The following is a 25,201-nucleotide window of genomic DNA, read 5'->3' as shown; positions in this document are numbered from 1 at the left end:
TACACACGGCATTTTACACAGATTTCCAACTTGTATTCATACATTTCTTCACGGTTAGTTAATACGCTTTCCAGATGCATTATGACTCGGTTCCTTCTGAACCCACTAAAACTGTGAATTTCACTCTGGCTGCTTCAACAGCCGTTGCTCCGCATTTAGCACATTTTCTATGTGCATTGCTGTAATCCATGTAGGTACAGACTTACAGTCTTAAGTGGTAGTACCGCTACGTTGTATTTATTATTTAAAGATTTAATAAATAAAATTTTCGTTATGAACTTTAACCACAGCAGTTGGACAGAGTCACATATATTTTTTATACAAATATATTTTTTTATTATGGTGGGTAGACGTACCTACCCTCCATATATTTTATGGACATTGATAAAGACAGTTGGAAGGAAATATTCAATTTTAAAACTGAATCGCGTATAATTAAGTTTTAAGCGTTTTAAGTCCCGTTTTATGATTAATAATGTATAAAATTCGTGATAATTTAAATCAGAGTTGGGAGCAATGTTGCTGTAGAAAAATGTTTTTATTTTTATTACTCGCAACTTTTTCTCGGAGGCCAACGCACACATAGAAGCTTCAGGCGCACACATGCGCAATTGTTTGGGGACATAACTTTCTTAGGAAGTGAACAGGCCTTGATCGATATACTATAGCTCACTATAGCTGGTCAAGCAGATCTTGTCAGTAGAAAAAGGCGGCAAATTTGAAAAATGTACGCGGGAAGAATTTCGTCCCATAGAAAATTTGAATTGCGCCTTTTTTACTGACAAGATTTGCTTGGCCGGCTATATTGAAATTATAGTCTGTCAAGCAAAGTATGTCAGTAGCAATGTGAAAAGTGAAGTGAAAACGTCACTTTGCTCCACATTGCTTTCTCGGAATTTCACTATAGTTTCTCAAAGGCGTCTGTCTCATTTCAAACATAGACAGAGAGAATCATACTAACTTTGTCTTACACTAGTACTAGCACCCAAAAGAAAAGGATGAGTATAGTTTTTTTGTTCTTATTTACTGACAAAATTGGTTTGACAACTATAAACATTTTTGTTTTATTTTCTTTCCTTTCCATTTTACCATACACTTTACTCTGCATTTTACTCTCATTTGGCAATCACAAAGGTCTATGGAGTTTGGAGAGATTGGGCGAACAAATGGTTTCAATTTACGTCAAACGGAACGTCGTAAAGGCGTCAACTAACGTCATGTCATTTTTTATTCTTTATCTGTACCGCCCGCCATTTCTATTTTAGTCGTGGTCCTACAATGCCGGCTTCCTATTTCTATTACTTTTCTGATAAGAACTGTGTTATTTCAAGTTAGAACTAGCACACGAGTACAATTCTCATTGTTTTTTATATTCTACGTTACCTGGTATCGGTTGAACAGGTTAGTATTGTCTTTAACCTCAAGGGTTTTTACGTATCTCGATTCGTTATGATGAACTCTAACAATGTTATGAGACTTATGAGCGTGAACTATCTTATCGTAATGCATTTTAGTTACCTACTTCCTTGTCAATAACTGACCCTTGGCAGTTTGAAGTGCTACAAATTTGTAAAAAATACTAAGGGAAATCCCGCTTATATATAACTTATCAATAAAGTTGTAACTTTATTTCCAGAACGCAACCCGGAAAAATGAAGCAGATATACAAATACGGCCTCAGCCTGCTCTTGGCGTTAGCTGCATACGCGACAGCCTCGAAATTCATCTTTGACAAGGTGTTTGATACAACAGAAATAGTCATTGATGAGCTATTCCACATCCCGCAAGGCATGGCGTATTGTGAACGGAATTTCACACACTGGGACCCGAAGATCACGACTCTGCCAGGCCTGTATTTAGTGTCTGCTGCCTTCCTTGGAACGTACTTACCCTGCGACACATACCATCTACGGCTAGTCAACTTGATCGCTTCATGTGTAAATCTGCTGCTATTTTCCTCAATATTAAAGTTTGTTTACGGTAGCAACACTGAAAGCCAGTTTAAAATAGTGTTGCAAGCATTTAATTTAGCTATACTTCCGCCTCTGTATTTCTTTTCACATGTGTATTATACTGATACTCTGTCACTTACTTTTCTGTTGGCGTTTTCTCGGTTATGTTTCACGAGTCGACATAAATTTTTCATTTTGCTCTTCGGTTTGTGCAGTGTTCTGATGCGTCAGACGAATATAGTCTTTATAGCAATGGTGTTAGGTCACAAAGTGCTAGATATCATGATTAAGAGCTCAAGAGTATTCGGCAATAAGTATTTAACCAAAACTTTGTTGAATAAAAATTCTGTAATAGCTCGGGATGTTGACGCTTCGAAGTTGAAACGGTATTATAGTATGAACGATGTGTTTCTGGCATTAGGGTATCATATAACAACATGTTTTGGCACGTTTTTCAAGTTCCTAACGAAACAAGACTGGTTAATAATACTTACACACAGCGCAACTCTAATTTCGTTTGTAAGCTTCGTTTATAAAAATGGTTCTATAGTTGTTGGAGATAAAAGCGCTCATGAGGCTAGCCTGCATTTACCTCAAATGCTGTATTTCCTCATATTCTACGGAATCTTTGGATTACCGTATCTTGTAGCGAAATTACCATCAACATTGCGACTTATGGCGAGGAATAAAACTAAAATAGTACTATTCGGTATTCTTTTTGCTATAATAGTACATTTTAATACTGTAACACACCCATACTTACTTGCAGATAATCGTCACTATACATTTTACGTATGGAATCGATGGTTCGGGAAATATGCATTTGCAAAATATGCGACGATTCCAGCTTATATATTCCTTCTTTTCAGTTTGTATGATAATTTAAAGGACCAGAATTGTATTTCATTTCTTTTACCGTATACTATTAGTTTATTTTTAGTGCTAGCATTACAGAAAATGATAGAAATTAGATATTTCTTAGTCCCATACATAGTTTTACGATTAAGATTTATAAGACCCACATATAAAATTGTTATATTTGAATTTCTATGGTATTTGATTATTAATGTTGTTACATTCAATTTGTTTTTCCAAAAGGAGATAATGTGGAAAGATTTTGATTATGCACAGAGAATAATATGGTAATGTTAAATACTTAAGTATAGGTATTTTTGAATATTTTCTTTATCTTACGCCTTAAATTCTTTTTTTACGTTATGTTTGCTGATATGTCATTGATAGCCTCTCTCCGAGTCTCGGCACCGCTCCGATCCAATCGTCGACACGAGACAAGAGCAGGACGAGAAGGGAGCAGCATGTACACACTCGTTCTCGGCCTGTCTTGGGTCTAACGAGTGTGTACAGCGCACATTAAATGGGTGGTTTAGGTATAGTGTGTAGCTTTCAAATAGAGTTCGACGGCTAATCCTATTGTTAAGTAGAACCGCTCGTGCCACGTGCCACAACCACCTGCATAAAAAATACGTACTTCGGTTACTGAGTGCCAGCGAGTCGAACGCTACAGAACCAGTCTAAAATGTGTCATCGAGATGCGTAACAAAGGCGCGTTATCGGAGAGCGCACCTACACTGGTTTTTGAGTGTTGGACTAGCCCCGGTGCCAAATAGAATAATTAAGACCCTTTTTTGCAGGTAACTAGCACGTGCGGTTTTACTTAACAATAGACAATAGGATTAGCCGTCGAGCTCTATTTGAAAGCTACACACTATACACACTGATACTTCTGTATTTAGTTTTCCAAAAATTGTAGTTGACTCATTTTCATTTAAGATTACTTAATACAATTAAAGAATACATGAATGGGTGTAATTAGAGACGGAGTTTCTATATGTAATTTTATTATAGAAAGTATTATAATTATAACATGGGATGCGGCTTGGCTGTTGACATATATTATAATTTTCAAAATAATTTTAATCAACTAGTCTTATAATTAATTTCGCTTATGTCAGTACCCCAAAGATTGTTATAAATCATTAAACATAAATGGCCTTAATTACTCATCATTATAATTATTACCAAAATGTGACGTTCCACGGCAAAAGGTACCTAATGGCGGCTGGCGCTTACGTCACATAGCGCCGCAATAATATTGGAGCGGCGTTAATAATAGCGTAAGTGCCAACCGCCATAAGGTACCTTTACCCGTGGGACGTCACATGTGCCCTAGCCAGATTTTAGAGCCCATCAACGTGCACACTAGCGCCACTGCTAAATAATCGTGTATATTTAAATTTAACGACAAGTATTTAAATAAAAAAGGGGGCCGCTACGTACTGAATTGTATATTTAAGTACCTTTTGAATACATCAAACTAGTTTTTATATTGCCAGATTCGTCGATCTAGGAACTCAAAACAAAAACGGTAGTTTTAACTTTGCACGCATAGATTCACAATACACTGGGATATTTTTTCTCACCTTTTACCACTGTCATAACTACTGGGAATAAAATTAATTATTTTTCACCTCAGCAGGTCGAACAAGGGTACTTTGCTTCTTAAAAACAGTGAGCAAAATGCGATTTTGCTCACTGAGTCATTTTGTCTCACTCACCAATGTGAGACAAAATGTCATTCAAGTGACTTTTATAGTCAAATGTCATTTCAACATGCGGGGTCTAATACAAGTTCGATATACTTGGGTTCTATTATCTCTGTCCCTCTAGGTATGTTCTCACTGCTTAGGGTGAAAAATTTTGTGTACTACACGAGATCAAAGTTATTTAAGTACATCTCGTGCGCTTTTGAATCCCTTACTACGCTCAAGATTCTAAATTAGATTCACTCGCTACGCTCGTGAATCTATTATAGAATCTTTCGCATGCACGGGACTCAAAATAAGCACTCGAACAAATATCAAACTTTGATCTCTTGTTGTACAAATAACTATTTCCCAGTAGTTACCACTGGTAAAACTTGGTGGTAACTAGTGGGTATAACCCCATCTGTATATGCGTGGTGGGGAAATTGAAAGGGACGCCAACACACGCCGTTACATAAATGTAAAGGCGTAGACCCGATTTTTTAACACTTTGACAGATGTCAATGTGCCCAATAGCCGCCAGGGCGGCGCCACGATAATGCACACAGCCAAAAGGTGCAGCGCACCAACTTATTAAAGTGTCAGTAGGGTTTGCACGACGGATCCGAAATGTATGGGAAGGTCCGCGGATCCAGATCCGGATAATTTCATACATTTCGGATCCGGATTGCAAACCCTAGGTGTCAGTAACACCGACTTGCTTAAAATATTGAATTTGTGATATTAATGTGAATTGAATGTAATTATTTCTGTATGTAATGTGTATAATAAAAGGAATGATTGTTTTTGAATATAAAAATCGTTTTTTTTATCCTATAGGGGGCGTGCGCGTTGGAGGGTCTACCTTGTGCACATCTCATTACACAAACGGGTCTACCGCGATATTATTATGGGCCTTGTTGCCTGAATTAAATATGTAAATAAATAAATAAATAATTTCATTTGTGGTCTTTTCGTGACCACAGCTGGTGCAACTGGGCTGAAACGTCGGAATATAATAAAAACAATGAAATTATATCGCGGTAGACCCGTTTGTGTAATTAAATATGTGTACAAAACGCGAGAGTTAGTGTTCTACCATCTAGTGTCATGTCATGAATCATAAACTGTAGGCACAGAAGAAATAATAGTACTACCGTACACAGGAAGGACACTTCCTACAAACCCGAAGTTTGACAGCGATTCAGGGTCGAATCGTGCTATCCCTTTCTAATATATAGCACTATCCCTTTCGGCTATTTAGGGTTTTCAAACTTCAAGTGATTATCCTATCTGTGGTCGTGCACGCACAAGGAAGTCAAGTGGTGCCAACCCTAATAATTGCTCGGAGCAATGCCGAGCTGAACGGAGCCGAGTTCGACCGAAGTCAGGAGTGTCTCCCCACTGCTGTAGGTACCTAAATTGACACTTCACGTCAAAGCAAGTACTGCCCTCTATAACTCTATCTGCATTGTAGGTTCCTCATCTTGTGGGCTACATGGTAAGCTTAAACTTGACAAGGGGCGGGGCATAACAGGGGGCTCCTGTGTTGCCTATAAGGTTTACTCGGGTAATTCCAAATGTCAAAAACTGTCGGATAATTCCGAAAAGAGACTTATTATGATGGAATTTAGAGTGATTTTCATCTGAATTTCGGAATTATCCGACATTCGGTATTACCCGAATACACCTTACGAGATGTATGGCTCCTCTACACGATGGGCCAACGCCGGCCACTCCAAGGGACGCATTTATGCGTTAGAGGGAGCAAGTGATATTGCTATCTCATTCTACCGCATGGCTGCGACCCTTGGAGTGGCCAGCGTTGGCCCATCGTGTAGGGGAGCCAATAGAACGGATTTGGAGACAAACACAATTTATATGAACTGTACATTTAATACATAGGATTCAAGATTCTTACAGTAAAATCACACTTTAAAAACATCTAGTATATTTCAAGCCCATATAATTTAAGGTAAAAACGAATTAACAATAATAAAAGTATTTTTTATTTAGGTATTAAACGTAGGGGAGACCGAGTTGAGTTGTGACAGAGGAGAGTTGTGATATTGTCGATTTTTTGGAATCTAATAACTGTTAGTGAGCTCGCAACAGTGTGCGTTTGTTAGCTCGCAACTTGAACTAACAAACGCGCGCTATTGCGACCTAGTTTTTAGTTAATAGATTCCAAAATATCGACAATGTCACAACTCACCTAGGTCTCCCCTACATAACTATATTGAACGCTTACCCATTTGTACTTTGTCACCGTGACAATAGTATGAGGGCTCTAGCGATTTTCATATTGATTGTCACTGTGACAAGGTAGGATATGGGTCCGAAATAGGGTTTGCAATCCGGATCCGAAATGTATGAAATTATCTGGATCCGCGGATCTTCCCATACATTTCGGATCCGTCGTGCAAACCCTAGTCCGAAACTAAATTCTTCGACCAGAGATATATAATTATAACCTCTAGCCGCCCATACATAAAGGCCATGCGTAAATTGCCGCCTTGCCAAGCAAAATGAAATTTTATTTTGTCAACACATAGTTCAAATTAGAATGGAACAGGAGACCTTTTTATAGGTGTCAGGGCGGCTAGAGGATAATATATACTCTCTGCAGACTGTATATACGTGGTATATACACGGTGGCTAAAAAATAACTGCATTCCCGTTGCCAGGGAGGTTTTGGGATTATACTGAGCAACTTTTACTATGGGACCAACCCCGAAAAGAATTTGGCTGTTGCATACATTTTGGCTGGTCCATTTTCTATGGGAGTGTACATTTTTTTCTCGTGATTTCGGGGTTGGTCCCATAGTAAAAGTTGCTCAGGATAATCCTAAAACCTCCCTGGCAATGGGTATGTAGATATTTTTTAGCCATCCTGTATATTGTATATTTAACAAAAACAATGATAGACATGTCAACTTCTTCTCATACAATTATTGTATAAAAGTGTGTTATTTTAACAGAAATATATTTAAATGGAATTATAAATTTTACTACATGAAAATACACTTACATTCAACAGAGACTATGAAAAAATTTGTTTTTAGAAAAAGTAAAAAATATTATGGAAGCTTTTATAATATAAATAAATGGAAGCTATTTGTACATTCACGGGCTCTGTGAAGGTCCCTTAACAATAATTGTTATATTTATACTTATTATATAATTTCACATTTAAGCTGCGTTTCCACAAGAGATGTGCGAGGACAGGGTTAGCAGATGACAGGAATTTTCCTGACATGTCAGGAATTTAGGCCTTTTGTCAGGAATAGGGACTGAACACGAAAATGTCAGGATTTTTTTGAATCGAGACTTTTTTTATAAAGTACGTTTTTATTTACTTAAATTAAGAAACATAATAAATTTAATAAATCAATAAAACGCGGCTATCGGCTCAATCGGGTGGCCATCACTAACGGCTAGACCCCACAATCAGGAATTTTGTAAGGAAATTCTAAATTTGAGGTATCTGGTAACCCTATGCGAGGATGCGTAGCGATGATGGATGTGTTATGAACTTATAAGTATGATATGAACCAATTCGTTTACCCAGTACCGTCTTTACCATAAGGGCACACGGGGCCATGCCCAGGGCCCCCATCCTCGGGGGGCCCCGAAGGACAGACAGCAACAGTATATTTGATTACTCATAATAAATAGAAGATTATAGAAGAAAAAATTTAGTTTAATTCGCTTTCTTTACTTTCCAAAAGGGTCCCAAATATAACACTTTAAACTCTCGCGTTTTGTACACATATTTATTTACACAAACGGGTCTACCGCGATATAATTTCATTGTTTTTACCTTTAATTCCGACGTTTCAGCTGAGTTGCACCAGCTGTGGTCACGGAAAAACTGACGTCCCAACAAATGTCAACGGAGATATTATTTGGAATTAAAGGTAAAAACAATGAAATTATATCACGGTAGACCCGTTTGTGTAATTAAATAGGGTCCCAAATTCTCATGTGCCCAAGGGCCCCAGCATATAGTCCGTTTTTTTTAGCATTAGAAAGAACTTCGCAGAAGTTCGCTTGTAGTTCTAAATCTGGCACTTTTAGCGGTAACAATTTGAAGTAAATTATATGTATTGACCATGCTACATTAGATAGTTCAATAATTATTAACAATTAACAAGCCTGATAAAAACTGCACGCTTGCTTCTGCGGAGTTCTTTCTAATGCTAAAAAAAACGAACTATAGTTTAAGACGGCCCAGCGTTTTCCTATCCTCGTCGCTTAGCGCAGCCCTTTCTATTGGTTCTTAACGAATATATCCCTCGCTATGCACATCACATCCTCATATATATCTGGTGGAACCGCAGCTTTAATAAACACTAAAAAAGCCTTTTAAAAAGCACAATACAATTATGTCCACGACAAAATTAAATACCTATAGGTAACATTTGTATCACGTCAAGAACTATGATTAAAAATATTATTATAACATTCTATTAATTCATACAGCCACTCTGCTAAAAAAAATTATTAACACACAGTATTTTATATATACAAACATTTACTTTTTTTCTAAAAACCATTAACTTTTGGACTAAAGGTAAGGAAAAAAGGGATCCAAAAAAATCAGTTTTGTGACGGTCCATACAAAATTCAGGCGTTACAAAACTGAATTTTTGAACACATAACATTTGTATGAATAACTGGGGACACTATTTTTGCTTCTTTTTAATCGATAGTCCTCGTGATTCTGAGCCTAAATAACCCAAAAATTGATAGTTTTTCGCAAAAAAGGTACTTTTTTTTTCTGAAAACTCCCAAAATTAAAAAATATAATTTAAAAATGCTACCCATTCGTACATATTATTGTGTCCTAACGGTCCTATTTATAAGTAGGTAAATAAACTACAACAATTATTAAAATTGAAACAGCCATAATAATTCCTCAAGTTATTATACTTAAAATTATTTTAAAATGCAATTAAAACATTAACAGCATTTAAACTAAAGGACGCTTTGAACGAGGAATTACGTACATTAACCCGCTTGTTCCTATCTCTTTTGCGCGCGCATAATTACTGTTGTCCCGCTCGCACAGTCATTGATCGCCGGCATCATGAGCGGGACAGCAATATAATTACGCGCGTGCGATAGGGATAGTAACAGGCAGGTCAATGTACGAAATTCCTCCTGCTAAGCGACCTTAATTTATTTTCATATTATGCCTAAATGAACTGGAACATTGCTCAATACTGAAAATAACGTCTAATATTCATTTTATTACATTACGCATTTCAACAATTATAATGATAAGTAGGTGTTTTGGTACTTACATACCACGTGTCCCAAAATTCAACGATAGCTAGCACCAAAAGATGGACCTGCTCATGCCTACTCGAGGAAAAAAAAAGAAAAAATATATCTCAATTTATTATGGAATTACAAAAAAAAAATTGACACCCCTAGTAGTATTTTTAACGACCATGGCCTTGTTGCATAATAAACTACAACTAATATTACAAGAGAAACTCCTTTTCTAATTTCACTTATTAAAAAACCGGACAAGTGCGAGTCGGACTCGCGCACGAAGGGTTCCGTACGTATTGCAAAAAAAAAACTAAAAAAAAGCAAAAAAAAAAAACGGTCACCCATCCAAGTACTGACCACTCCCGACGTTGCTTAACTTTGGTCAAAAATCACGTTTGTTGTATGGGAGCCCCATTTAAATCTTTATTTTTTTCTGTTTTTAGTATTTAGGGCAACAGAAAACAGAAATACATCATCTGTGAAAATTTCAACCGTCTAACTATCACGGTTCGTGAGATACAGCCTGGTGACAGACGGACGGACGGACGGACGGACGGACAGACGGACGGACAGACGGACGGACGGACGGACGGACAGCGAAGTCTTAGTAATAGGGTCCCGTTTTACCCTTTGGGTACGGAACCCTAAAAAGGAGTTCCGCTTGTAATATTAGTTGTAGTTTGTTATGCAACACGGCCCATGTCTATTTTTTTTTACCATCAATTTTTTTTATTATTTTTCTCGAGTAGTCATGGGCAGGTCCATCTTCTGGTGCCAGCTTAACGTTGAATTTTGGGACACGTTGTATAAAAAATACAATTTTAATAGTTGTGAAATATAAAAATAAAACAATATACCTACTTAAATATTATCATATAAAATATATCAGATGACTACGATTTGAGATCGTTAGAGCTTAGCTCTTTTGAAATGTTATCTAACCAACAACTTATATAACATGTATACAACGACAATATACCGGGTGTGGCCTGTAATATGAGCAAAAATTTTTACTCCTCATACTGATCAACATTTGATCAGCGACTTTTATAAATAAATCGTGGTTTGATTTTTAATACACTTTAAATATTATTCAAAGACGCAATGTTTTGCGAATTTTGTTATATTTAAGGCTTGACAAGCAACGTCAATCACAATTCGTCAATTGAAGATAATATTTATTTTGTATGAAAAATAGGGAGTCTAAATACTTCATAATTTTTAAAAGTTGTTGAACAAAAGTGTCAACGTTTGAGGAGTACAATCTATGTTTTAATTATTTGCTCGTGTTACAGGCCACACCCGGTATAAGTTGTGTATTGAAATAGTCACGTGTCTTTTCGTAGCATAATATGTCATTTCGATACATTTTTGCTTTTCGTACGGCGTTTGTCAGTGAATATACTTTTTTTACTTATACATATTTAAAATTTTAAGTGTATGTTTTGTAATTTTGAAATGCGTAACTATATTTGAGATATTTCATATATTTTATTTTCTATTCTAAATATATTTTGGTATGATTTCAAAACGCAAATTTAACATCTAGCCTCATTGCTAAGCGACGTTTAATACAAAAAATACGTCATAAATATAATATAATAACTTCCTCTTTGGCTATTAAAATAATCAGAATATATAACATTATTAAAACAATAATTATAATATAACACTGGTTTATTAAGCAGAATGTTGATAACATTCATTTTAATAATAAATAAATGGTTGTGCCCTTACAGGGACTGTATTCATGTAATATGAGCTATAAATATTTATTATTTGAAAAAATGTTTTTAGCTCATATTTTCATATATTTATATTAGACAAAAATTTTTTTTATTTATTTTTGTCTTTTTAAGAGATACAGCACGTGTCTTTACATATATGTAGATTTAATTCAGTTAAAAATAAATAATAAGTTTTTCTCTTACCCAAAGGTAAAAAATGAATAGTTTAATATCTATTTAAGGGCTAGCTATAAAGATATTAAACAATGGCAACTTTGCCAATGTTGGTTTACTTTGTCCACCAAAACACAGATAAAATGTACTTAAGCGTAAGTATTTTACAATAATCATGAATACTACAACAGTGACACTTAGTTATTTAAATTGTGAACAATACTGTTTTTTATCATTAGAAAATACTTCGTATAGAAGTAAAAGTTAGGATCAAGTATTTATACTTCGAAATTCACATCATAAAGTGCCCGATTCAGATTCTCATGATTACTCCTGTGCAGTTATATCTAACCCAAAGAAAATATACGTATAAATATGTGTCGAAGTCTTGTCAATGTCCCAGTTAGCGCTTACCGTAAGGACGAGATTTGCTTGTATCTTTATACTGAATAACCCGTCAAAGCGTCCTTATGGCAAGCGGCAAAGTAGGACTTTTTGCTTGGAAACGACACGTATTAATATAATCAACTTTAAACCTTATTAGTTAACGAATTATACTGTCGAGCATCAATCTTCGATTAGTGACCCGTTTTAATATACAGGGTGTCCCAGAATTCGACGTCAAGCCGTAAACGGATGATAGACCAAGTCATAACAGTTATCATAAAAATACAAAAAAAAATCCAACTCATGTTCTTTAAAAATTATGGTCACTTTAAAAATTCACTAAAAAATCCACACCCTGTAATTATTCAAGATTACACAATAATAAAAAAAATAGAATTAATTATGGAATTTGTAGTAACAAGAGTTAAAGAACCATTACAGGGTGTGGATTTTTTAGTGAATTTTTAAAGTGACCATAATTTTTAATTTTTAAAAAACATGAGTTGGATTTTTTTTTGTTTTTTTATGATAACTGTTATGACTTGGTCTATCATCCGTTTACGGCTTGACGTCGAATTCTGGGACACCCTGTATTTAATAGTTAAGGAATATTGTTTGTTGTTGTTGTGTTGTTGGTGTTGTGTATTATTGTGTTGTTGTTGTTGTATTTTTACCCACAACACAAGCCTTTAGTGAGCTTACTGTGGGACTAGGTCGATCTGTATAAAAATTGTCCTACAATATTTATTTATTTATTTTTATTTACCATATTCAGCCGTTAATCCTTTACGATATGTCACATAATAACTGTCTTAATTCTTTTTTTTATTATAGGGTAAAGTCAGAATTCGCCGAAAACCTATAAAACGAATCCCGGGCAAAATCAAAACATAAACTACATCCATTTGTCTACCTTACCTACCTACCTTCCTACCTCTTCAGCAGCGGCGTGTTTTTGTCTCACTGTGTACTGGGATTGTCTGTCCCGTTCACGACATGTCACACAGAACTGTTTTATATTAAATAGGTATTTCATGTACTTGCAAAGTCAAAAATACGGCAGTCATTTTCTAGGTTTCCTGAGATTACCGAAAACCTATAAAACGAATCCCAGGCAAAGTTAGAACATAAACTATATCCATTTGTCTACCTTCTTCAGCAGCGGCGTGTTTTCGTCTCTCTCTTTACTGGGGCTGTCTGTCCCGTTCACGACATGTCACACAGAACTGTTTTATATTAAATAGGTATTTCATGTACTTTCAAAGTCAAAAACACGGTAGTCATTTTCTAGGTTTCCTGAGATTACCGAAAACCTATAAAACGAATCCCAGGCAAAGTTAGACTATATCCATTTGTCTACTTTCTTCAGCAGCGGCGTGTTTTCGTCTCTCTCTTTACTGGGGCTGCCTGTCCCGTTCACGACATGTCACACAGAACTGTTTTATATTAAATAGGTGTAATACCTATTTATATGCACTTACAGTCAAAAACTCGGTAGTCATTTTCTAGGTTTCCTGAGATTACCGAAAACCTATAAAACGAATCCCAGGCAAAGTTAGAACATAAACTATATCCATTTGTCTACCTTCTTCAGCAGCGGAGTGTTTTCGTCTCTCTCTTTACTGGGGCTGTCTGTCCCGTTCACGTACTGCGCTAGTTCGGTGTTGGAGGCTATGTATGGGACTCCTGCGAGGTCCGAGGATAGCGGGTTGTAGTATTGACGGTAGCAGACGAGTGCTGTTGTGAAGCCGAGGACCGAACCGACTAGGATGTCTGAAAAATATGATTATGGTTTATTACTAGATTATGTGACGTTTTAAAAAAATTGCACCGCAAAGTCACTTGCCATTATTTATTTATTTAAAATTTAAATCAGGCAACAAGGCCCATATTACAAATACCTTACAGACTAACATACATATATATATTATAAACTTAAAAACTAAACACTATTTATGCGACAAAACGGCGTGGCTCCGTTGAATCGGCTGTTCTTGTGACATTAGGACGCATTGACAGGTTATCCGTATAAAGATAAGATACAAGCAAATTTCGTCCTTATGGTAAGTGACTGTATTGTGTGTGCTATGCCTCACCCATACACAAGTATAGCCCTAACCTATATATATGCATGCACATATATAGGTTATACACATATACACGACAAAGTGGTACCTTTTGCTTGAAAACGTCACATATTTTTATGACGTGAAGTGCAAAAAAAGTAGAAGAGTATCTTATCGAACGAGCGAGCGAAGCGAAGTGAAATTCTTACATTCAACTTGGAACACACGGCTGGCTAGGGGCACGGCCTTTCGATGTTTTAAGCTGAACTATCAGAGAATAGTTTGATACTCAATAACTTAAGTAAATTTGTTCAAATTTAAATGAAATTGGGTGAAGGTAAAGTTGAGGGCATCACATTTTAGTCATTAAATTTTGAGCAGGCTCGATCAATAATGTAGTAAACGAAGCAAGTTGTTGTATGGAGACCCATGCATTAATTCCTCAGTCGATGAAATTTTGCTTGGTTATTGTATAGTATGAGCCGAAACCCTTATACGAATAACCTGTCAAATGAGCCCTAACATTATAAATATCCAAAAAAAAACCGGCCAAGTGCGAGTCTGACTCGCGTTTCTAGGGTTCCGTACATAATTCCGACTCACGCTTGACTGCACATTTCTAATAGGTTTTCCTGTCATCTATAGGTAAAGAACTATTTTGTGTATTTTTTTCAAAATTTTAGACCCAGGAGTTTCGGAGATACAGGGGGAATGGTAATTTTTTGGCTATTTGTATTTTCTTAAATAACTTCGAACCTATTTATTTTTAAATTATACAAAAAATATGTCCATCTTTGGGTTACTAATTTACATATGTGTACCAAATTTCAACTTAATTGGTACAGTAGTTTCCGAGAAAATAGGCTGTGACAAACAGACAGACAGACGCGCGAGTGATCCTATAAGGGTTCTTTTTTTTCGTTTTGAGGTACGGAACCCTAAAAACACTCCTAAGTTAGGTATTTATACGTAAACATACAAATCTGTTTATTTATTTAACCGAGTAATTCCTCCGTCCGAATTTTTTTTACCAAATAAGTTATTGGTATTTCTGCTGGGATTTTTTTTATTGTTATGTCATATATTGTTGCAATACGTTACATTAATATTTCCGGTGGAGACGAAAGTTTGAACGGAGCATTTTTCCGTAAAAAGATATTAACGATTTAAGACTTTAGGTATTTACTTAAATACTATTACTATTATTCTTTGGATATTTATACAATACTTTTTATTTATTGATACTTTATCATACTGTAAAGTTTTTTCTGGCTGAGGAATTACTGCGGGGTCCACTACCTTTATTTACTACACTACAAGAGGTTATCGAGCTAGAAGAGCTTAAAATGCTAAAAAGTAGTGATGTGCCGACTATTGATTTGGCCGACTAGCTGACTAGCCGACTAATCGGCGCTCGAATGGCCGATTAGTCGGCCGACTAGTCGGCTAGTCGGCCAGATCATTACTTTAGTATAAGTTCAGGTGAAAAACAATAGTTTTGCTCTTTTGGTTGCGCTATTCATATATTAGCTTGGCTAAAAGGTGTTCTCTACAGGTTCAAAGACCTATCACAAGAATCCTCGTTCAATTTCTGTCTTTTTTTTATTTTGCGATCCTGAGCAGGTACAACTTGTAGTTCCAAGGCTCTATTTCTCGTACGTAGTCGCCAGTTAAGAACCTATCCCCTGTGGTCAGCGTCTTTACGAGCAACATGGCCTGTTTATGTCTCTAAATTTTACAATAAAATTAATAGTTCCCCATGGTTATGGCTCCACCATTACAAAAAAAACTGAATTATAATAAAATCCTTTAAGTATAGAACTTGGCCATGAAATTACACGAAAATCAGTTGAGATCGACCTGTAGAGGAATACACCAGCCCACCACCATACGATAACGATTAAACGGTCAATTATATGAACAAAAGTTTTCACATCTTGAATAGGTATTTTGGTAAAATAGACATAAAACAAATGGTAAATATTGACTGTTGGTTTCTTTCTTTCCGTTTTTCTTTCACTAATAAAGTGCCGACTAATCGGCCATTTTTGCCGACTAGTCGCCGACTAATCGCCGACTACAAATGTGGCCGGATAGTCGGCTTTCCCGACTAGTCGGCGACTAGTCGGTACATCCCTACTAAAAAGCTATTTGCGAGGGGTCTCGCTATTCTGGTCATTTTAATTGCAAGAAAGTTTGGCCACTCCAAGGGTCGCAGCCATGCGGTAGAATGAGATAGCAATGTCACTTGCTCCCTCAAACGTATAAATGCGTCCCTCGGAGTGGCCGGCGCTGGGCCATCGTGTAGAGCGGCGGTCGGCAACCAGCGGTCCGCGAACCTCTCACTTGCGGCCCGCGAGCCTCCCCGGCTATTTTGCATGTAATATTGACAAATGACAATGTCCGATAAAGTCATAAATATTAACAAAATGCGGCCCGCGTCCGCTTCGTTAACTGCTATGCGGCCCATGGCTGCTAAAAGGTTGCCGACCGCTGGTGTAGAGGAACCATAAACCTCGGTTAGTCACCTTCCCAGTGATGGTGGTAGTCGCAGCTGCGGCTGAGCGCCACGCAGGCGGCGAGCGCGAGCGGCGCCGCGCACAGCACGAGGCGCGCGCCGCCGCCGCCGCGCCGCCGCGCCAGCACCAGCAGCCGCCCGCACAGCCACAGGCTGCCCGCGCCCAGCGAGCAGAACGATACTGCAATAAAGATACAATATTAGCCTCTAGCCGCCCATACGTCAAACCTTGCCGAGCTAAATGAAATTTTATTTTGTCAACACGAAGTTCAAATTAGAATGGAACGGGAGACCTTTTTATAGGTCCCTGGGCGGCTAGAGGTTATAGATGCGCAAAACGCTTCACTGAGTTAAAAAGATTCATATATTTGGCTCACGGTGATATTGATATGTATCACTCATTTCGTTCATTTCGCTGAGTGGATCTATAAGGTATATTGTTCACGAGTGAGTAGAGAGAGATGTCAATCGATCATATGCCATAAGTGCGACCAAGATCACGCGATATGATCCAGCCATATTTTCCTGACACCCTCCGAATTCTTCCGAACCGCTCCGAAACATATTCGAGTCGTCTCACTCGCTCGTCCGGCTCATTCGAATCATGAGTGGGAAAGAGCGAGCAAGGAACACGGAGATAGATGAGTTACTGAGCGAAATGAGCGAATTGAATCTGCACTGAGTTGAAGAGTGACACCTAGAGACATTTACACCTCTAAATATTATAGATTTTCTTTCGTGTGTTTTTTTATCTGTATTTTGTATGTAATTCGACATTAAGAGACCATATACATCTCTTAGGGTCGGTTGCACCAAACTGTTCGTATCGTAAAAGAGTTCGCTAAATTTTTATGTATGGCAAGTTTCATAGTAAGGCGCCGGGGCGCGCCGGCTGACGTTGATCAGTCTGTCAAATGTGGTTGGTGCAACTGGCCCTTAGTAATTGTAATACGTTAGATTGAATTGTTAGTTTTATTTTATAAAATTGTTGATGTTATTATTTTTGCTTTTATGTAAATTCAATGTTGACGTGTAAAAGTGCCCTTGTGGCCTATTTGCTGAATAAATGTTGATGTTTGATGAGTGAGTGACTTCAGTCAAATGATACAGTTCATTTAAATCACTCACTCGTGAACGACACATGTCTATACAATATTCCACTACAGTTGGTTCCCTAATGGTGGATTCCATCAGTCCAATATTTTGGACCAATGTCACTGCATCTTACTCTCTCATTAAGAAAAATGTGAGACAAAATACACAATAGACAAAGAAATTGAAAATGTAGAATACCACCCTAACATAAGTATCTTTCAATGCAATTTCTATTATACACCGTGTTTTTATTGAATTCCGTTAACTTCTGGGTATGGTTAAGTACGTTTAAGAGAACTAAATGGCATAGTTAATTTAAAAAAAAATTGTTCTTTTATGATAAAAAAAAAGTTTAAAATATAATTAAATGTAGCATATAGCGTTGTTGTAACACGGGCATTACATTTAACTCAACCAAACAAATGAAATCTGTGACATATCAATGTCATTTCGAACATCGAGCGACCGAGATTGTATTTAAGTTTAGTAGCAAATGCATGAACTCATTCTAAGCACTAATCAATATGTAAACCGGCCCTAAGGCAAGTGTACACGCTTGTAGAGGCCTTAAAGGAAAAAAATAAATTATCGATTATCTCCGAAATGGAGTTAATTAGAATATCGGTGTCTTTGAGAAAGTTACTAGATTTAAGCTCAGGAATGCACTCCTGAAATTAACGGAAATAAAAAAAAACACGGTGTATATGGCAACGTGTGAGTACATCAATAATACTCACAGCTGCTATGTCCGCTCGGGAACGATTTCCGTCCCTCCATGATCTCGTCCGGGTCGCCAGTACACTGCAAGTCCATGGTCTCGATACCGTCCGGGAAACACCGGTAGAAAAAGTCCGGACGCGGCCGCCCTGTGTATAGGATAATTCTAATGTTAAACACCCCTGACATACAATTAATTTTTTTTGTAAACTCCTACGCCAAAATTTTATACCAAAAATGCCTTAAATCTTTTTTTCTACTCCCGTAGTTTTATTTGTCATTTAAAGGGTCGTGCACACACCTTTAAAACCCTACCTTTTAGTTGTCAAGACAAGTCTATAGCCTATTCCCCAAAAAAGAATTTGTGCATACACGCAGTATCTTTTTGGCGATTTTACGATACTTCGTGTAATGACCACTTAAAAAATATTGAATGAAATACAGTGTTGCCAAGCTTATTTTAAATGTCATCTCTGACAAATAAGTGAACCATAGACATGTTTTTTTTTTTAATTTCATTCAGTCATTCATTCTTTTCCCGCCCGTACCCTCCATTTTTGCTACTTCTTGAATTAAAAAGATTTGTTAAATTTTCAATTTTATTTCAAAGTACTTGGTCGTAGAAAAAGTATTGTATGCAACGTTGTTTAACTGAGTCAAAAAATACTCGTGGCGTCTTTATTAACAATTTTCGGCTTCGCCTCAAATTGTTACTCACGCCACTCGCCTTTTTTGACCTCTCTTAAACAACGGTTGCATAAAATACTATTAGAAAGATACACTTCAAACTTCTGGATCGATTTTTATCAAACATAGCTAAGAAGTTCTTAGTAAAAACCATATATTAATATGAGCAAAGAAAGAGTTGTAGCTCCATACCTCAGTTTTCTTTTGTAAATTGTTTTACAACTAATATTTATTTATTTAACTAATATTATGAGCCTCGCCTTATAATGTCTCGCCCACAGAAAAACATCCTCCAGACTGATCATAGTTGCGCTACCCCCTCTGCCACGCATACCGTAATTTTACTCCATGTTCGAGTCGAAAGTGTCTTTGTGTGACGTCCGTGTCTTTGAACGGACCAATCACGGCACAGGACTTCGCTCACCTCGTCCCGCGCACCACCGCATTTTTGGCATCATCGGTTGCATGAAATAATTGGAAGCGCTGGTGGCCTAGCGGTGAGAGCGTGCGACTTGCAATCTGGAGGTCGCGGGTTCAAACCCCGGCTCGTACCAATGAGTTTTTCGGAACTTATGTACGAAATATCATTTGATATTTACCAGTCGCTTTTCGGTGAAGGAAAACATCGTGAGGAAACCGGACTAATCCCAATAAGGCCTAGTTTACCCTCCGGGTTGGAAGGTCAGATGGCAGTCGCTTTCGTAAAAACTAGTGCCTACGTCAAATCATGGGATTAGTTGTCAAGCGGACCCCAGGCTCTCATGAGCCGTGGCGAAATGCCGGGATAACGCGAGGAAGAAGAAGAGGTTGCATGAAATAATTGCTCTAAACTCGGTCTAGAGGATTCCTAGTCTATGGTCTCGCCTCTCGCACCCCGCTCGGTCACCCTGTCTATACGGCTTTACGGCTTTGCCGAATAACTGTTTTGTATTAGAGACTGTGGTTTAGGTGTATAATTTGTTAAGATTTTGAGTAACCCATCCGACGCCGGGGCGGGTCGCTAGTCCTGATTAGAGATGCACCGGATATCCGGTTACTATCCGGTATCCGGCCTATCCGGCCTTTATTTTACTATCCGGCCGGATACCGGATAGTAACCTTCTATCCGGCCGGATACCGGATAGTAACATTGCTTGATTTCGGAGTAAAAAAATTGGATTTAAGAAACAGACATGGTCATAATTAGAGATGCAACGGATAGTTGTTTGGCCGGATACCGGATACCGGCCAGGACACTGGCCGAATATCCGGTATCCGGCCGCCGGATATTCGGCCGGCGGAACTATACCTACATTTCGGTTTTTCAGGTGCGCATTCTGTAGATTTGACCTGTTTCCTAGTAAACGTTCGCGCGGACTCATTTCTAGGTTCGAAATGAGTGCGCGTGCAAGTCAGTGGAATGATTAAATTGTTTTAAAATAATAAACAAGTACAATTAAGACCTTGTCTGTTTCTTATATCCAATTTGTTTTCTTCGAAATCAAGCAATGTTACTATCCGGTATCCGGCCGGATAGAAGGTCACTATCCGGTATCCGGCCAAACAACTATCCGTTGCATCTCTAGTCCTGATATAAGACTTCATGGCATACCTGCTATTAGTTTAACCATGTTCGTGGTGACTCCGTTCATGCCCAAAGCAAGAGACCACGCCAAAAGGAACTGAAATAGAAAAAAACAACGCTATTTTAAACATAATACTTAGAGTTAGATCAAGAAAAGTCTGCAACGATTTTGATAGCATACGCAGTACAAGTGTTATTTATACGTCATAAATTCATAGACTTTTAACGTTTAAAATAACACTTGCACTGCGTGTGCTATCAAAATAGTTGCAGACCTGTCTCGGTTCAACTACCGGTTACATCATCTGTGAAAATGTCAACTGCCTAGCTATCATGGTTCATGAGATACAGCCTGGTGACAGACAGACGGACAGACATACCTACGGGTACGGACAGCGGAGTCTTAGTAATAAGGTCCCGTTTTTACCCTTTGGGTACGGAACCCTAAAAAGGCTTACACAGTCACGATTTTCGTACAAAAAGGGATATATTCGCGTAAATGTAAAAAATATCGATCATTAAAGCACAAAAATTTTTTTTCAATCTTTTTAAAATAGACGACCAAGATTTTTTTTTAAATAGGAGGCAAACGAGATTGGACTGAAGGTAACTGCAGTTCAATCGTTTGCTTACGCAATTACCGTGGCCCTTGGACACCTGCAACACCAGAGGTTGTAAATGCGTTGCCGGCCAGTACTATAGACCACAGCATGTGCCCTGGGACGTAGGACTTGTGTCCCGGGTACTTTAGTGTAGACTCTACTGTAGTAAACATCATATACGTACCTCTAAGGCATCATTCCAATCATTGCACTCTATTGTAGTAAACATCATATACGTACCTCTAAGGCATCATTACAATCATTGCACTCTAATGTAGTAAACATCATATACGCACCTCTAAGGCATCATTGCAATCATTACACACAGCCCACGCTATGATCGAGAGCAGACAAGGCACCGCCAACACGATGGACCACAGAATATGCCCTGGGACGTAGGATTCGTGTCGCGGGTACTTTAGTGAGGACTCTACTGTAGTAAACATCATATACGTACCTCTAAGGCATCATTGCAATCATTACACACAGCCCACGCTATGATAGAGAGCAGACAAGGCACCGCCAACACGATGGACCACAGCATGTGCCCTGGGACGTAGGATTCGTGTCGCGGGTACTTTAGTGTAGACTCGAGGTCTGCTGGCTGGATGACGCGGACGTAGGGAGACATGGTTTCCATATAGCTGTAAAAGAATATGTTGATTAGTACATTATTTATTTGACGACCGGTCTGGCCTATAGTCCGTTTTTTTTAGCATTAGAAAGAACTTCGCAGAAGTTCGCTTGTAGTTCTAAATCTGGTACTTTTAGCGGTAACAATTTGAAGTAAATTATATGTATTGACCATGCTACATTAGATAGTTCAATAATTATTAACAATTAACAAGCCTGATAAAAACTGCACGCTTGCTTCTGTGGAGTTCTTTCTAATGCTAAAAAAAACGAACTATAGTGGGTAGTGACCCTGCCTGTGAAGCCGATGGTCCTGGGTTCAAATCCCAGTAAGGGCATTTATTTGTGTGATGACATAGATATTTGTTCCTAAGTCTTGGTTGTTTTCTATGTATTTAAGTATTTATATATTATATACATTGTTGTCCGAGTACCCACAAACCAAAGCCTTCTTGAGCTTACTGTGGGACTTAGTCAATCTGTGTAAGAATGTCCTATAATATTTATTTATTTATATTTTACATTAGAGATTTGGAGTGAAGTTATGGACAAAAATTCTATTATTGACTAGATGACCCGGCGAACTTCATTTCACCAATATCTATCTTTTTTTGGCACTTTCTTAATTTTTTCTTTCATAAAAACCTTCTCCTGACAATAACAAACACAACAAAACAATAATTAGCGAAATTGGTCCAGCCGTTCACGCGTGATGCGGTGACCTAGGGAAATAGGGATTGGTTTTTATATTTATATCCATATATATATATATATAATGTGAAAATGTGACTGTCTGTTACCTCTTCACGCTTAAGCCGCTGAACCGATTTAGTTGAAATTTGGTATAGAGATAGTTTGAGTCCCGGGGAAGGACATAGGATAGTTTTTAAGTCGGAAATCATCCCTGAAGAGAGTGCAAAGGTAATTGAAAAAGTTAAGCATTGCCTAATAATTGAAGTAAGCAATTCACTAATTGAATGATTGCTATTACTGCTATTAGCTTAAATTATCCAGGCGCTATACCTACTTTAGCTGCTGTCACTAATTCCACGCAGACGAAGTCACGGGCAAAAGCTAGTAGTTATATGATTTGATTAGGACAATTTATTGTGGACATCCATAGGCCAAAATATGGTTTTTTTACTTATGGAAGTATATGCATAAGTTAGCTCTTTCCCAGTTTCCATGATTTGCAAGTTTTACTTTAAAAATAAGGAGGAAATGAGAATGAGATTGATTAGGTACTTATTAATTATAAGTTTCCTCATTCTTTATACAAGCCAAAAGAGTATTTCCTCCATTTACTATAAAGTCGTTTCTCGATTACAATGCTTTATCTTCAAGATTAAGCGATACTTAAGGATTTAAAACGGCAATAAAACTTGATTACTGCTGACAAGACGTTTAATTGTATGCACATGTTGAATGGATTACATTTGAATATCAACACAGATTTTGAATAAAAGTAAAACTTGAAGGTCATGATTACATGTTATATTAATCAGAAAAACATTGTTTACATGGCGTAGTACCTTATTTCATTTAAAAAATAATGTTTACATACGATTATCATTGCTTCTTAACATATGGACGTCACTTACCAAAAAGCTGAAAGTAAAGCTATTCGGACACTGATTTCAACAAATAAGTTTAGGCTCGCCGAACGTATAAGCGGCATTTTCTTTGGTTTTCTAGTTACTTTTTGCCTTATATTTAATTTCGCAAATTATTTTGCGGAGTATGTTGATTGCTATTGACGCACATACTGACGTGACATTTAGAGTTCGTTCGGGAATCAATGTCACAGTGTCACACGTATGCAAAAGCATTCCAAATTGTGAACTACCGTTTCTGAACGAATATTTGCGTTTTGATACTGCTCGTAGGAGCGGAAACAAACATTCTTTTTTTATTCCTGGTTAGAACCTTTTTTTATTTAAAACTAGCGACTCGCCCCGGCTTCTCACGGGTTAACAAATTATACACCTAAACCTTCCTCAAGAATCACTATTGATAGGTGAAAACCGCATGAAAATCCGTCCAGTAGTTTTTGAGTTTATAGCGAACAGACAAACACTCAAACAGACATAAGCGGCGGGGGATTTTGTTTTATAAGATATTTTATAAAATAGAATAAATGAAATATGGTAATAATGTTTTATTTATTCTTAATTTAACCGCTAACGCTAATATTACAAAATTGAACTTTTACACATAATTTTACTTTAGTTACAAATACATAATCACTACATTGCAGCAATTTAAAAGCAAAAATATCTATAGAATGATTTTTTCACCTTTAAACTATTATATTAAAAATATAATTTTTACGCCAAAATTTCTCAAATCAATTTTAATTTGTGATCAAAAGAGTATTATTATTTTTTAAACAGATCTTTATTTTAGTAAAAAGATAAAATCGTTATTCCCTCCGCTACGTTCCACTGCTTTACTTTAGTAGTAAATGTAGTAATAGTAACATCAGCGAATTATTATTCTCAATAGTTACTATTAGAAACATGGCGACAAAATCCTAGCTGTTACTAATAGCAGAGGTAACAAAACTTGATGGTATGGTAACAAGTGAAATAACCTAGGTATATTATCTTAATACCATGCCCACCAATTTATGAAATAAATATTAAGTACAATACCATTATAAATGGATGGTGTTTAGCAAAATTGTCTCAACCCACATTAATTTTGCATTAAAATGTCAACTTTAAGAGCCCTTCAACGTGCACACTAGCGCCACTACTAAATTATGGTGATTATTTAAATTTCACGAAAGAGATTTAAAAAAGAAGGCCGCTACGGACTGTATTGTGTATTTAAGTACCTTTTGAATACATCAAACTAGTTTTTATGTTGCTGGATTCGTCAATCTATGCGTCCAAAGTAAAAACGGCCGTTTTTGTTTTGAGTTCCTAGATCGACGAATCCAGCAATATAAAAACTAGTTTGATGTATTCAAAAGGTACTTAAATACACAATACAGTCCGTAGCGCCCCCCATTTTGAAATACCTGTCGTTAAATTTAAATAATCACGATTATTTTGCAGTGGCGCTAGTGTGCACGTTGAAGGGCTCTTAAGCATCAATTTTTTGAGTTGACATTATGGAAGGCAGAGGTACCTACTTGTACACTCCATAGTTGACATCTTATTGTAAAATGAATGTGGGTTGCTGGGTTGACACATTTTTGCTAGACACCATCCAAATGTAATTTCGCTGTTTTTAAATGCACCAAAAT

The 25,201-nt window shown here is 37.2% G+C and overlaps 2 protein-coding genes across 2 annotated transcripts; one reads left to right on the top strand and one right to left on the bottom strand.

The window, feature by feature from the left end:
• Positions 1-1,209: 1,209 nt before the first annotated feature.
• Positions 1,210-5,277, top strand: LOC134676262 (putative Dol-P-Glc:Glc(2)Man(9)GlcNAc(2)-PP-Dol alpha-1,2-glucosyltransferase). Its single transcript, XM_063534619.1, has 2 exons — positions 1,210-1,401; positions 1,637-5,277. Exon 2 carries the CDS (start codon positions 1,653-1,655, stop codon positions 3,096-3,098), a length of 1,446 nt encoding a protein of 481 aa, XP_063390689.1. The 5' UTR covers positions 1,210-1,401; positions 1,637-1,652; the 3' UTR covers positions 3,099-5,277.
• A 7,772-nt stretch (positions 5,278-13,049) lies between these two features.
• Positions 13,050-23,720, bottom strand: LOC134676319 (phospholipid phosphatase 5-like). The gene is made up of 6 exons (XM_063534695.1): positions 23,550-23,720; positions 21,773-21,959; positions 20,741-20,810; positions 18,483-18,611; positions 16,661-16,831; positions 13,050-13,839 (listed from the first exon to the last, which is right to left on the bottom strand). The coding sequence occupies exons 1-6, from the start codon at positions 23,624-23,626 to the stop codon at positions 13,634-13,636; spliced, it is 840 nt and encodes a 279-aa protein (XP_063390765.1). The 5' UTR covers positions 23,627-23,720; the 3' UTR covers positions 13,050-13,633.
• Between the last annotated feature and the right edge of the window lie 1,481 nt (positions 23,721-25,201).

Source organism: Cydia fagiglandana, chromosome 24 (assembly GCF_963556715.1).
Source record: "Cydia fagiglandana chromosome 24, ilCydFagi1.1, whole genome shotgun sequence".
NCBI classification, from domain to species: domain Eukaryota; kingdom Metazoa; phylum Arthropoda; class Insecta; order Lepidoptera; family Tortricidae; genus Cydia; species Cydia fagiglandana.
Note: the sequence above shows the minus strand (reverse complement) of the source record. Positions and strands in the feature narration are given on the sequence as shown.